The 15,928-nt window shown below is 35.8% G+C and overlaps 2 protein-coding genes across 5 annotated transcripts in view; both read left to right on the forward strand.

Annotated features, from left to right (window-relative positions):
* Positions 1–2,385, forward strand: part of brsk1b (BR serine/threonine kinase 1b) — a 32,984-nt gene extending 30,599 nt beyond the window's left edge. For all 4 annotated transcript variants that reach the window (XM_028455331.1, XM_028455334.1, XM_028455332.1 and 1 more), the window contains exons 19-20: positions 325–414; positions 1,223–2,385. In XM_028455331.1, coding sequence (XP_028311132.1) covers positions 325–414; positions 1,223–1,416 — 284 coding nt within the window. In that variant the 3' untranslated portion in view covers positions 1,417–2,385. The remainder of the gene's footprint in view (positions 1–324; positions 415–1,222) is intronic.
* Positions 2,386–11,453: 9,068 nt separating this feature from the next.
* Positions 11,454–15,928, forward strand: part of cpt1a2b (carnitine palmitoyltransferase 1A2b) — a 41,946-nt gene continuing 37,471 nt past the window's right edge. Inside the window, exon 1 of the mRNA XM_028454679.1 lies at positions 11,454–11,588. The gene's annotated coding sequence lies outside the window, so the exon portion shown is untranslated. The remainder of the gene's footprint in view (positions 11,589–15,928) is intronic.

Here is a 15,928-nt window from a genome sequence, read left to right on the forward strand (position 1 = left end):
AATGCTAATACTAATGTTGGCAATTTGCTTAATAAGTTACTAACAAAACATCATCTAATGCTAAGCATTATATCATAAAAAATAATTACAGAAGTTCCCCTCATTGAGACAAATAGTAATGCTAACAAGACAATAATCACAGCTAGCGCATGGAGGAACAATGAAATAAATTCATGTTATTAGCATTATGTTAACAGATGAAACAATTAATGCTAAAGCTAATAGTTATCTGAGTAAACCAATAATCATTGCTTCTTATTCATTAAAAAAAATTAATTATTCAACGTCAAAGAATAAAGAACAATTCTCCGTCTTTATTCTCAGGTCCCAGTCGCAGATTTAAACGTGTGGTGGAAACCATTCAAGCCCAGCTTCTGAGCACCCATGACCAGCCGTCCGTGCAGGCACTAGCCGGTAAGTCACACACAAACACACAACCTCCAGTCTAACATTTATCAAACATAATGACTTCATCATCATGTGAAACACCTTTTATCAGATGTTGGCAACTGGTGGCTCGGGAGCCACCAGTTGCCAACATCTCAGGCTAGTTTTCTGCAGCCCTCAAAACAAATGCACAAAACGACTCCAAGATCACACACAAACTGACAAGAAAATACACAAAAAACAAGAAAAGGACAATGACTCCACAACTAGGACTCTAACAACACACACTAAATAATAAAAATACACACAAAATGACTATTGAATTACACAAATTAGAAAAGGACTCCAAAAGCACACAAAACAACACATACGATACAACAGAAAAATACCCCAAAAAATGAGAAAATGCACAAAATAATGGAAAAACACAAAAACTGACAAGAAAAATGTGCAAAATGACAAAAGTTCACAAAATAACAACAAAGACACAAATAATGACTCCAAAATCACACAAACTGACAAGAAAATATGCACAAAACAAGAAAATTAGAAAAAGACTCCAAAAGCACACCAAACTACATATACAATATACAATATAACAGAAAAATACCCTAAAGGAGAAAAAATACACAAAATGATTGAAAAACATGCAAAATGACAATAAAAACACAGACACTCTGACAAGAAAATTACACAAATTCACAAGAAAAATAGGCAAAATAACAACAAAGACACAAACAATGACTGCAAAATCACACAAACTGACAACTAAAACACCTCTGCTAAGTATGGGTTTGTTCTTGAATCTACTCAATATTCTAATATTGTCACCCAGATGAGAAGAATGGCCAGCTCTCGCGTCAGCCCAGCAATGCTTCGTGTCAGAACTCCCGCACGACGGACCCCGAGAAGGCGGAGCCAGAGCGTGCAGTGGATGGAAACAGTGGGTCCATAATCCAGAGGCGAGGGTCTGGGAAAGACAAGACAAGACTCCTGTCATCGCCCAACGGCACTCAGGCTCACCCCTGACCAGAATGTCCGAGAGGAGACGCAGAGGCCTTTTACTCCCCTTCTCCCAAACCCGTACCATGATGAACCCCCACCCCCCTCCGTCTCTATATTTACAGCCTTTTTTCTTCAACTTTACGTCCCAAACAGTGGCATGGAAAAAAGATCGAGAAAGCACATGAAACTTCAGGTTCAAATCCTCGGAGGCTCGAGAGGAAGGACTATCTCTCGGCCAAATAGCAATCACACAAATCAGCAACTTCACAAACTTCCCTAAAGTGGAGTTCTTTGCTCTTTTCCCTCCTCTCTTTGCTTTACGAACATACGACAAGAAACAAAGTGGACGTCTTGTGAGAAACCGTGATTTCAGTTTGATTGTCGAAGCGGACCTTCGAACAGCCGACACCTGACACGTGAGTGTGAAGTGAACTTATTGAGAAACAGCCAATCTGTTGGTCACAGTGGATTCAACATCCGACAGATGGATGTTACACGTCCTGAAACGTGGGAGACGCCCCGCACTTACTTCTGAATTACACTGATAAAGCTACGATACCATATTGCCTTTAACGGAGGAGAAATAGGGGGATAGCTGGTTAGATTTAGTCCCATTTCAAAGACATTATAACCACAACCATCAGTAGGATCCCTCACACGTGAAGTAGCTCACTGACACACACACAAGAGAGAGAGAGAGACAAACACAGCCTGGAAAAGTCTTTAGTTTGAGGTTAGTGTTGTCATCTGTTTACCACATTCATTGAATGAAATAATGAATACATTATGTCACTTTTATCTAATGACCCCACTCTGAAAGAAGGTCGTTTACCCAAAATATTATGAAGGACTTGCTCTCTCACAATAATTCCATCAAGTTAATTTTGTCTTCTTTTTTGAAATAATATGTTAAAGAGTAACTGAACCCCAAAACTGCTTTTTTCTGCTGAAAACAAATATATTTGGGTGTGAAGTAGTGCTGTTGGTTGATCCTGGTAGTAGTCAAAGTATTTCAATTTGGCATATTTTGTTGTAAAATGTCAGAGTGACATTGGTTTTTGCTATTGGCTGAGAACAAGATCATGTGACATTTTGGGACCATCTTACATCACAAACAAAAACTGTTAGCCACGCCCCTTTTTATAAAAACTAGCACCTGTGGGCTCTACAATCTGTGGTGAGTAGATTGGATTGAGAGAAGAGTGAATAGATAGGTATACTGAGTAATTAGTAGCTAGTTAGCATAGCAGAGATTGTTCATTGGAGATTTTAATAGCTTAGACTGGGCGTGTCTTAATTGCTCCAGGAGCCCCGCCCATAATCAAGGCATTTTTTAATTTTCCTCATAGTGGCAGGTCAGGAGAAAGCAGCGGTTTAGTTACTCTTTAAGTTTTCATTTATTCAGACAAACCTTTTCAGGAAATTCACTTTGAAATGTACTTTCATCTCCTGACATGTTTTGACTGCCGACTGTCAGTCATCCTCAGAGACGTCTGCTGATCCCTTTTATGGGTCCTTATGAGTTCTTTCCAACAAACACAAATGCTGGATCAAAATAAACCATTGCGATCAGGAAGTGGAGCTTTACCATCAACAGGGCTGAGGGAATATTTTCACTCTCCCACACCCAGGACTCTCTTCTCCACAGAGGATCGAGCGGCAGGGGGCGTGGCCAGCCAGACAGAACTGTTAAGTTGGCCACGCCCAGAAATAACTCATGAAAACAAATCAAAGCGATCAGCAGACGCCTCTGAGGAAGACGAACAGTTGGCAGTCAAACCATGTCAGGAGATCAAAGTAAATTAACTCTAAAAAGTTGTCTGAATAAATGAAACGTTAGCATATTAGCTCTCCCAGATGTTTCCAGGTGGCTTTAACACTACTTACATTGTTCTCTTCACTCGGTAACAGACAAGAAGCCCAAAGTAGAATTTGGGCTTTTAAAGCTTAAAGTCAGACAAAAGTTTTAATACAACTGTAAACTATTCATCGCCGACTGGTGCACATCATACTATACTGTATAACGATGTTTTAAAAGTGATACGGAAGAGGATCAGGGCCACACAATTGTAATCTCACATTCATTTTTATTTATTTATTTATTTAGTTTTAATTTATATTTGTTTATTCTTTTTTTTACATTTAATCTTTTTTGTCTTACCTTTATTTCCAGTTGTGTTTTGGAGCTTGCAGGCGTCCCCAAATAGTAACAGATGAAAATGGAAAAAAAGGAGAAAAAAAAACAGGACTGGGAAAAAAAAAAAAGAAATTAAGAAATATAACAAAAACTAAAAAAAAAATAAAATACAGAAGACAAAAAAAAAGAAATTAAGATTACAATTGTGATTTTTTTTTTTTCTTCCACTAGGAAGGAGGAGCAAACACAGTGAAAACATTAGATGGCGTACTTTGATCCTGTTTGAAACACATTCAAATACACCGCCTACAGAATAAATATATAAAATGCAGGTCGCATAATTTTTTTTTACATTTAAAATTCACATCAGATTTTTTACATGTTGATGAAGCTCATCGGATATATATATATATATATATATATATATATATATATACATATACTTTTTTTTAATCTGATTTTTTTTTTCCAAATTTAAAAAAAAAAAAAAGAAAAAAAAATAAGCATTAATGTGCAACGAGACGTTGATAAATGTGACCAGAAAGTAGCTGTTGTTGCCATAGACATGAATACTGTTGCCGGAAGGTTGCTAGAGAATAAAAGTACTGCTATTGTAGTGACTCCACTTGCTTTTCTCGTTTGCTGATAATGCTGATAATTATTTTTCTTGCTCTGCTGATAACCTGCAAACAGGTTATTAGCAATGACAACAATGAAGGCCCAGGTTTGCCATTTTGAGAGGTTTGCACAACAACGCATGCTTCTCGTGGCCTTCGTTGTTGTTGTTGGCACCGCTGCAAAATAGCCGTCAATTGCTGACCTTCATGGTTGTCATTGCTAATAACCTGTTTGCAGAATATCAGCAGAGCAACAAAAATAATTAGCAGCAAACAAGAAAAGCAAGTGGAGTCACTGCAATAGCAACTTTTTTTTCACACTATTCAATGTGTGAAAAAAAAAAATGATGAGCTTTATCAACGCGAAAAAAATCTAATGTGAATTTAAAAAATTGTAAAAAAAAAAAAAAAATGAGACGACCTTTCAATATTTTCAATGTAAATAATAAATACATAAATAAAATGTATTTTTATTGTGAATGGCAGACTAGATGTATATTTCCTCTTCTTTTATTGTGTAGGCTGTGTATTTGAATGTGTTTCAAACAAGATCAATGTACAAGTGCACCGTCTAAACCGTGTAAACCCATGATTTTGTTTTGTTGTTTCACATTTTCACTGTGTTTTCTCCTAAACGGTCTCTCATAACAACTGGCTCTGTTTTTATTTGTTTTTTTCCAGTGGCCCTGATCCTCTTCTCTAAGTCCAACATGGCTTACTTTAAAAACTAAATTAAATAATTGATTTTTAGGTGCGATTCAAAAATTGTCATAGTATTTAATCTGTGGATATTTCTACTATTTGACTGAGAGAGAAAAGAAACAATAACATAAATACCTTTTATTCTATATTTTTGAAGTCAAACCACCAAACTATTTGGTTTTAAAGTCACATTCTGGCGAGAGTGTCATATTACATTTTGGGACTGACTTTCAACACAATCAGTTTAGCATTTTCTTTCTTTTTAGACGAGATGCAACGATTACAGGATGTACACCACTCTGTAAAGTTTGCACATGATATGGCTTGTGAATGTTAAATTCCAGACTGGCTTGGGGAGAAAACACACTTTAGGTTTCCTCAGTGTGAAAAATGTAAAACTCAACTTATCAAGCAAGATAAACTGGAGAACCAGGTTTGCACAATTTGGCGCCCAAAACTCCTCCCAATAACGTTTCCTTTCTTTTGACAAAAGACCCATAATGATGGAGGCTGACGCTCACACAAAAGCCCACCGTGTAAAGGCAGGTGAAGGTAAAGAAAGACAAACAAAAGCGTCCTAGGAGTGTCGCTGCTATATGCTGCCTGGAAAAGGAACAAATAAGCCAAAATGATGAATGAAATGTATTTGTTTGACTTTGTTACTGCACCTCACTTTATATTTTATATTCGGCTACTCTGCTATGTTCAGTGTTTGTAGGGTTGTATGTTTTTCTTTATTCTGTTGTGTTTAGCACCAGCAAAACAGATGTTGGCACTCATCGTGAATGTAAAACTTAAACTTTTGGACATTCATTCATTCACTCACTCCATCATTTAAATATCCAAGTGTTTAGTTTGCTTTTTTGTTGGTTGATAAGATATATATATATATATTTTACAGATGAAACAGGGTCCAAAGAGCAACCACCTCTAACCATTTTTCCCAATCTTCTTCAATTTCTTCAAAAATCTCTTCAAAGTTTGTTCATTCCTTATGATTTTTCCTTGTTTAAACTGAAATATTGCTCCTATATTAATTCAGATGTCTTTTATGACTTAATATAAGGGTAAACATCTTTAAAATGTACAGAAAATGTTTCACAGATGGTTTGTGAGTCACCAAAACACTTTTTTTTGTTTATTAATTTGCTAATTCCCTTGCTGTTCCCCTTGATTTGCATATATATTATTGGCTTACATTAATAAGACGGTGTTGAAATATTGATTTTGCAAAAATAACACCTGAAAACTGCTGAATTCCTATTTCTAAATGTACTAGCATGTTGCCATATTAGCAGTAATCATTTAACATACTGCTGGATAACATGTCAGCGTTATAAGAAAATGTTTGCTAGGCTATCAGGATAGCCTAGAAATAAATGCTACCCTTAGTAATGTGTACTAATCCATTTCAGTCAATCAAAAACTTTAAAAACAGTCAGTAGGCTACAGGATGTTAGCATATTAGCATGAATGTTACGATCAATCCAGCAAAAATAGAAACTACTTCAGTGCACTGCTAGTGAAAAAAAAAAAATCATCATCAAGTAAAAATATATGCTTAGTCATTAACATCGACTGGCGTGTTCTAAAAAACACTGTTAGCAAAAGTGTTGCCAGATTAGGAAACGTTAGCATGCTAACAGGTTTGTTTTGGTCAACAGCTCGTTGGCCACGCTAGTTTAATTTTCTTCCCACAAGCTGAAAACATTGATTCATACAGTAAAAGCGTGTTATTGTTGAAAAATGCACAAAATATTTGCTAAGCTAATGAAGAATTGTTTGGACTTTCTGGATAAATATTATGTATTAGCCTATATGTAATATTTCATCATTTGCATTAATGACGTTAGCACAGTCAGTAGGTTAGTCAGCTCAACAGACTTTTAAGCAAATTAATTGACGAAAATGTCAAGATATACAGTAAGTAATTTCTAATTTAACAATTAGTGGCTATCCCTGAAAAATCTACAAAATATTTGCTAAGCTAACTGAGAACTGATAGCATGTTATCAAGCTAGTTTTTAGCTTAACTTAGCACACTGCTGTACAATTTGTGCAGTGCCTTAGCCTCTGAATTCCTGCCAGGGGCCAAAGTCTTACAATTAGTACGAATAACTTGATTTAAAGCGACGCTTGATAGGATTGGACCGAAAACAATGTGTGTTGTGAACACAAACCAACATTAAAATGACAGCATCATCAGATAAATACCGTACTTTTCTTTAATCATATTTGCATTGTTTTTTTAACTTAATTATTATCATCTGATTCATTTCAATAAACAAATAATTTCCATATGCAAACAATGTCTAAACAGCCATTACATTACGACCACCTGCCTAGAATAGTTTTTAAAGTATGTTTTTAAACTTGGACTTACGCAATAAACTGCGCCATCTTTGTCTGCAGTAGTAATAGTAAAGCTTTATCCCTCAGTTTTTTACAGAGGGATTCATTGTTGAAAACGTATTAGTTCAGTCAGATTGATTGAATGGTGATCAGGCCAATCACAGCCAGCCATTTAACAAAGCTGGTGTTTTCAGCAACAAGTAAAGTCTAAGTGAAGTGACAGAAATGAGTAACAGGTGGTAAAAAAAAAAAGGGTGAAAAGTGACTAAAATGGGCCAAAAGCAGTAAAGAGTGGCAAAAAAATTGACAAAAACAGAGGAAACAGGTAACTTAAATGAGCAATATGTGAAACAATAGTGAAAAAGGGGCAAAAATGTGGAAGAAAAAGAGGCTAAATGTAGGAGAAAAGGGAAACAGGTGTTATTTATTGGGCCAAATGTAGCTTATTTGAATTAAAAGTGGCAAAAAAATGGTTAAAATTGGATAAAAGTGTGAAAAAGAACTTACAAAAATTAGGGGAAAAACGATTTATTGGCAAAACAAAGATAAAATCTAAAAAAACAAAAAAGGGTCATATTTTTTTGGAAATGGGACAAAAGAAGTTGCAAAATGGCCAAAGAAAAAGGTAAAAAGGGGTTAAAAAGTTTCCCCTTTTTAAGGTTTTTTGGGAAAATAATAATTAAAATTAAGGCAAAAGGAGCCACATGTTGAGTACCACTGACTTAATAACAGCTTTATCATGGTTTTAGTAAATTAATTGGATAAACTAAATTGGGAGTCGACCCTTATTTTTAAAATCGCTGCTCCACCCCTGGATAGGAAAGCATTTGGGAACAAGTTTTATTTCCAAAAGTGGGCTGATGATGACTAAGGGATTAAATAGAGACATAAAATCAGATTAAAACAGAACACAGATAAAGTTATCAGTGATTAGATCTATTATCTACTTTGTTTGTCTCCTCTATTAGCAGTGGTCGTAATGTTATGGCTGTACTACTATGTATATTTATTCATCCTTGTGCTCACCGTGATTATAATGACAGGTATTGATGAATTCAGCTTTTTTTTTATTGGGTACATCCTTAAGGTCAAAGTTGAGAAGTTATACACACTGAGTACATTTTGTATGTTTGGAACGTTTGAAGAAAAAAAATGGTTTATGCAAAAATAATAGATATTAAGGAGAGCAGAACTCTCATCCTCTCTCTCTCTCTCTCTCTCTCTCCTTTACACTTTGCATTTTCTACATCCTCCTCCATCTTCTCTTTGTATCCTCCACACCTCTCTTTGTCCCAAATGCACTTATCTCACCTCCACTCGAGTATTTAATCACCCCCTCTTGTACACATTTTATGTACTTCCATGCGGTTGCTGTATACATTTGTATGCACATTTGTGTGCTTGTCTCCTTCTCCATTGTATGCCATTCATTATCTATGTAGCGCTCACTATGTTTTATCGACACTGTAGTCATCGTACATCTCTATTCCCCTCATCATGGTCACTCTTTTTTCTCCTCTCTGCAAATAGAAAAATGTGTATAATCATGTTCAACCTTTCATTCCTGCTTCACAACACATCCAACCTCTGCCGGCGCCTCCACTCCACCGCAACAACGCGGTCGAAAGAAACTTTTTTTTCAGGCTGAAGAAGTAGAAGAAGAAGACTTTTGCTTGGGAGGAGGAGGAGGAGGAGGAGGAGGAGGAGGTGCGTGGGAGCGGGCGGGTCAAAAGACAAACACAATGAATGATGATGACAAAACGACAAAGAGAAATGTCTTTAGTCTAAATACAAAAAAAAGAAAAGTGCACTATTATGACAATGATTACTACTGCTTGTGAGAAATATTGACCAATAAACAACAAGGAAAATACATGTTGCTTGTTTTCTGTGTTATTCTTCATGGGTTCATCCGACATGTCGAAAAACGCCATAACATAACTTTTTTTGAACTTGTAGATAATAGTATAATGTATTTTCACATGTAATTCTGCTCATCTTTACCCTTTTTCTGCAACGAAACCAAATTTGCCATATTTTAACCTATTTTCATATATTTTTCTTGCCATATTTTTGCTCCTTTTAATACATTTTTGCTCCATTACTCCCATTTCTGCCACTTCTCCTCTTTTCACCATATTTCATGCTTACTTTTGCCAATTTAACCACATTCCCGATTTGTCACACTCGTTATTTGCCAGTTTAAACTAATTATTCCAACCATTTCCACCATTTTTGTTCACTTTTAACCCATTTTATTTCTGATTAAAACAAGGATCATTCACTAGAAACCGGTCTCTAGAAACTTTATTTTGGGGGTTGCGGGCTGAAAAGGTTGAGAACCACTCCCTTTCTTTTAACTTGTAGATAAGAGTATAATGTATTTTCACATGTAATTCTGCTCCAATCTACACCTACAAACATAAAATAGGTTTTAACAATTTGAGCCCATTTTTACTTATATCGTTTTTCTGCTACTAAACCAAATTTGCCATATTTTAAACTATTTTCATAATTTTTTCTTGCCATATTTTTGCTCCTTTTAATGCATTTTTGTTACATTATTCCCATTTCTGCCACTTCTCCATCAATTTCAATGCCTTTTCTGTAAATCGTTGGCACTTATAAACCCTTTCCACCACTTTTGCCACCTAATTTCGCACATATGTTGATCCACAATTTTCTGCAACGAAGCCAAATTTGCCATATTTTGACCTATTTTCATATATTTTTCTTGCCATATTTTTGCTCCTTTTAATACATTTTTGCTCCATTACTCCCATTTCTGCCACTTCTCCTCTTTTCACCATATTTCATGCTTACTTTTGCCAACTTCACCACATTCACGATTTGTCATGCCCTTTATTTTTATGTTTAAACTAATTATTCCAGCTATTTGTTCCAATATTGACACTTTGAACCTTTTTTTTTTTACCACTTTTTCTGTCCGTTTGAGTTTACTCCAATTTGCAACTTTCAACCAATTTCTGTTTTTAAAATCCCATTTCACCACCTTTTCCACCATTTTTGGACACTTTTAACCCATTTTTTTTTTCTGATTAAAACAAGGATTTACCTCATTCACTAGAAACCGGTCTCTAGAAACTTTATTTTGGGGGTCGCGGGCTGAAAAGGTTGAGAACCACTCCCTTTCTTTTAACTTGTAGATAAGAGTATAATGTATTTTCACATGTAATTCTGCTCCAATCTACACCTACAAACATAAAATGGAGGTTTTTCTTCAACATCCCAAAACAAACTCAGTATATGTACAATAATGGCTTGGATTTATATAGCGCTTTCTTCGAGGACACTCAAAGCACATTACAGAAACCATTATTCATTCACACAGTCATACCAGTGACACCATTGTAGCGTACCAGTGGTGGTACGCTACAATGTAGCCACAGCTGCCCTGGAGCAGAGGCGTGGCTGCCATTTCGCGCCTCCATACATGCACAATTCATACAAGGCAATACATTGACTCGGTTAGAGCGGGATTTGAACCCCCAACCCTTCGGTCACTGGACAACCCACTCTACCACGGTCGCCCCGTACAACATCACTTCGAGCCTTTGGTTTCGTGAGAAATGGCCGCCTTCAAGCACCGACTGTTGCCTGGCAACAGCAGAGTTTTTGTTAGTGAAAGTGAATAATTATGTTGTTGGAAAGTAATTTATGTGGTTTTGTTTGACTTTAGGACATCTAATTTTAAGGGGAAACTACTGTGAAATCAAAGATCATTACTGAAACACTTTATTAGTGAGTTTTAGGTCAGCATCAGAGATTGGCGTCGTTACCATACACAGGTGTACACAAAAAACAGGCATTGCTCAATGCTTTAAATACCTCTAGATTGCATAATCCAGTGTTTACTGGAAGTACTGGACAAACTGGTTCCTTATTTAGAATTTAGACATAACATTTAGATTAAACATTGACTATATTTATGTTTGTTGTCAATTCCTGTATTTTCCTGTCATTTGGTGCTATTTTGTTGACAGTTTGTGTGTCTTTTCAGCTATTCTCTATGTATATGTTGTTGTTTTTTGTGTACTTTTTGCCTTTTGCTGTGTATTTGTGTGTTTTGGGAGTATTTCTGTGTATTATAGGGCTATATATTCATTTCCATCTGTGGCCCCCATGGCCGCCAGTTGCCTATGTCTCGTATAGCAAATGTAGCTAATGTGGGCTAACTCAGCGGCCGATGCGCATGCGTGAGGTCGCTGCCTAGCAACCAAGACCCTCCCATTTCCCGTCCTTACTTGACTGATGGTCGGTTGGCGCTTTGCTTTCACTGACACGGAGACGGACCGAGGTGGTTTCTGAGGACGAACCGAGAAGGCAGCGACCATCACACCGGGAAAAACAGCCTCCATACGCTTCAGGTACACGTTAGTGAGTGCAGGGGTGGAACAGCTGCGGCTTTCAGCGGGCCGCTGTGTGTCTTTGTTGGGATGTTGTGTGTGTGTGTGTGTGTGTGGGAGAGATGGAGGAAGCATGAATGGACGTCTGTGATGATACACAACAGTGTGTGTGTGATTATTGTTCGATGCTGTCGGTGACTGCAGCAAAAACCTAAATGTCTTTACATTTAAAGCCAGACTTTCTTCTTTTTAATCAAATAAATATATAGGAAGCGCCACAGAGATGTTGTGCTACTAGAAGAGAAGATAAACCTCCGTCATGGCTCACAGACGTGGGGCGCGTGCATGCTAAAATATAACTGCAACTTTTTATTTTATTTATTTTATTTTTTTTGCAACATTTAGCAACAAACCACGTGTACAAAGCGTATGTGAATTTAAAAAAAAAAAAATGTTATTATTTGACCAGATTTACAGCAATGTTTGTGAAATTTGTGAGATTTTTTGCCATAAAATATATTATCATGGTTAAATCTAAATGTTACATTTTCAATCTAATTGTTAATTCCAACTGTTAAATCTTAATATTAATGTTAAATGCTAAATCTAAATGGTGAATTTGCATATTATCTAAATATTTAGTTTCACCCATGACATTTAGATTGAACATTTAACATTTAGATTGAACATTTAGCATTTAGATTTAACATTTAAGATTTATATTTAACATCGAATTAGATTTAACATTTAGCATTCAGAGCGTCGTGAGACCGGTTAGTTTTACCCTACTGATGATGTGTCATTGCAATAGTAAAAATGTAGCATATACAAAATAAAAGAAAAACCACATCAAATGTTCAATGTAGTGAGTCAATGTTTAGATCAGGTTTTAGTTTCTCTGTGAGAAACAATGTATGCACTTAAAGAAATTAATTTGATTTATTTTAGCATTGGTTTAGCATTTAGATTTAATATTTATATTTAACATGTGGATTTAGATTTAACATTTAGATTTAACATTGAGAGAAAAAAAATCACAAATATTGCTGTAAAACTGGTCAAATGTAACACAAAAAAATTGACATACGTTTTTTTCTTTTTACAATAAAATATGCACAAACAAGAAAATGATAAAAAAATAAATAAATAAATACACAAGATGACCCCAAAACCATGACTCTAACGACACACAAAATAATGAAAATACACACAAAAAGTATGCTAAATTATAAAAAGTACACTCCAAAAACACACAAAATCACAACTAAAATATAACAGAAAACGCTGTGTTCTTCCCTGTGTTAATGCTCAGATTTGTTATTATTCTAAATGCTGACATGAATGTTGATAGTATGACCCTTGGATCAGGCAGTCACATTCTTCGGCCTCCACTTTTATAAAAGTGGTTTATTACTGCTTTATATTTTTGAGTAGTTTAAGATATTTGTTCCAACTTTGCTCCTTAATTGAATATAGATATGATTCATTAAAGTTAATTCACTGTATGTCATAAGAGGAATAAATAATACAACATTAAAGAGTACATCACACATTTCATTTGTACTTTCACCATTAGCAATCCTACTGTGTATCGGGTGGCTATAATGTGTCTTGGAATCTAAATATATCACAAGGACTTTATGATTCTGTACCGTGGGGTTTTAAAGCTTGTCTTTTGAACATTTGTACGGTAGTTAGTTACTTGTTGACAAAGTTTGCCGAATAAATGCATAAATACTTACAGACCTAGAAATCATTTACTGGATTTGAAAACGCCAAGTGAAAAAAAAAAATCACTGCTAGATTTAAACTAGATGTGTTCCCAGCTTCACAATACAGGAACTAAAACTTAGCAAAACTATTTCAATGTTTGAGTTTTGTAAATTTGGGATTTCTTACAGTGACTGTTGAGCCATGATGTTTACCACAATATTTAGTTTCAGAATGACACAGTTTGGTCTCTTTCCAAAGACACTGTAGAAAGAAGTCAGTTGATCCATGGAACAGGCACATTCCCAATGGAAAATTGTGGGTGTGGATGTAGCTTTCCTCCATCTGTATGACTGGTAGGAATTCATGGGTTTATGTGAAAGTGTAAAGCAACACACATCTTTATTTTTAAGCAAAAAAGGTTACAAAACAAACTAGAGGTGGTGGAAAAAAATAAACAATATCGATATTTGATTATGAATCAATTCTTAAATTTAAGCTTTGGTGTGATTTGAGGTGCACTTGATCGAACACACCATGAAGCTCCTGTTGGCTTTCAAGTGTCCCTGACTGCAGTCTGCAGATCGGGGCGGAGCTCAACGTGGCATGCTGAATCCAAAATTTTCGTGCAGTGTAAGTAGGAAGTATGTATATATTTAGCACCGTAATATAGGCTAGCATACATCTGCAGCCAAGAGAGAGTTTGAACTACAAAGGAACTTTCTTCTGTTGATTCTTGTTTTTTTATTTTGTTATTCACTAATCAATCAATCTTTATTTGTATAGTGCCAATTCATAACATGTGTTATCGCAAGACACTTCAGAGAGTCAACATTGAGCTGTTCTATCCTGAGTCTCCATGACTACCTGTCAACATTGAGTTGTTCTAAGTTATCCTGAGTTACCAGGACTACCTGTCAGCATCAGTTCTTAAAATTGTCCGCTCCCGTGGGGCGTGGGGGTGGGGCGTCCAAACACATGCGACGTGGCACACCATCGAACCAAGCAGCAGCCATGTTGAAAGTCTCATCTGTGTCTGTCCCTGAACCGCAGAGCTATTTGAGCCACAGACAGACAGAGATTCCTTGCTTTATAGAGATTTACCTTTTTCACATTTTAATACAAACCAGGCAATTCCTCCTAATTCGGATATTTGTGTTACACTGTACGATATTAAAGGTGCTGTGATGTGTTACTCAAAGAGAAATCAAGTAATTCAGCAGCTGACTGATGTTAAATGAAGATAAATAATCGTTATTAATCAAAAATCAGTTTGTAATCGAATCAAGACTTAAATAATCGCAATAGAATCAGGAAAGTGGGATGAGTAACCAGCCCTAAAATTAACTGAGCCTTATTTTTAAGTTCCTGTCTATCTAGTGCAGACTTCCTGTTTTATATTTGAAGGTTTGTCTAAAATGTTTTAAATAATTTGTCTTTGAACTCCAGTACGTTTTACTCTTTTGTTTAATGTGTTATAGTCTTTGTTTACAGTTAGGATATCATTCTACTGCAGTATGATCGTACCTCACCCCGTGTGATGGACAAACTAATGATCGTAAATAGTGATAGAACGATACATCGGCCGGCCGATATTATCGGCCGATTTATGCAGTTTTTACATGTATCGGCATCAGCCGACGCGGGCTACTGCTTTCACCGATTCGCATTATTTACAGAGAGCAGAAATATTTTTTACTTGTTCTCGTTCTACGTCACCTGTTTTTAATATTTGTTAAATATTTTTTACTTGTTGTCGTTCTACCTTCCTTTGTTAATTTCAATAAATGTTCCTTTTTTAAAAATTGAGGCTTGTACTATTTGTTATCATCATTGTGTAATTTTTATGATGTAAACTGAGGAAGCAAAAGTATAGTATCGGCTCCAAATATTGGCTCAAGAAAATCGGCAGTCCGTATCGGTCATTGGCTAAGGCTGATGGGAAAAAAAATGGGATTGGCTTCGGCCCTAAAAAATCCATATCGGTCTATCCCTGGTCATAAATAATAAAAGTAATAGTCAAAAACTGGAGTCATCTGTGCAACAGTTCTGTCCACAATATTAGGGTGAGTCACAAAATTAATTTTCACCAAATTTTGCCAGATCGCTTTTTGCCTTGTTCACATTAACATTGTAAGAATCTGTTCCCAAATATGTAGTCAGTCGCTGCACATTAATGGGTGGCACACTTTTTTATGTTGAAGTTTTTTCTATTTTCAGGAATAGTGTTTGAACTGTGTGAACTAATTTACTATAAATACAGGGAGAAATTATTAATTACCATACCTCCCTAAGTTCCCTTTATATCATTAAATTTACTGATATCTGTGAAAGTTACACATTCTTTGGTTGAGCAATAAAAAATGTGAAAATGTGCCACCCTTTACAGATGTTATATTGGCCTAATGGTACAGATGTTCAAAATATCAATAGGAACAAGGCAAAATGTGATCTGGCGAATTTGGAAAACTTTTTTCATACCATTATATTGTGAACCTGAACTAGCATAGTGCACATTTACCTGCTTTAATGCAAACTGATGCAACATTGTTTAATTGTGTTTCAAATGTTGTACTTGGTGTCTCAAATTATGACTTTTTGGTCCAAACTTGTAACTTTTATTATAAAACTTGATGCTCACTTGACCAGCT

Source organism: Gouania willdenowi, chromosome 8 (assembly GCF_900634775.1).
Source record: "Gouania willdenowi chromosome 8, fGouWil2.1, whole genome shotgun sequence".
NCBI classification, from domain to species: Eukaryota; Metazoa; Chordata; class Actinopteri; order Blenniiformes; family Gobiesocidae; genus Gouania; species Gouania willdenowi.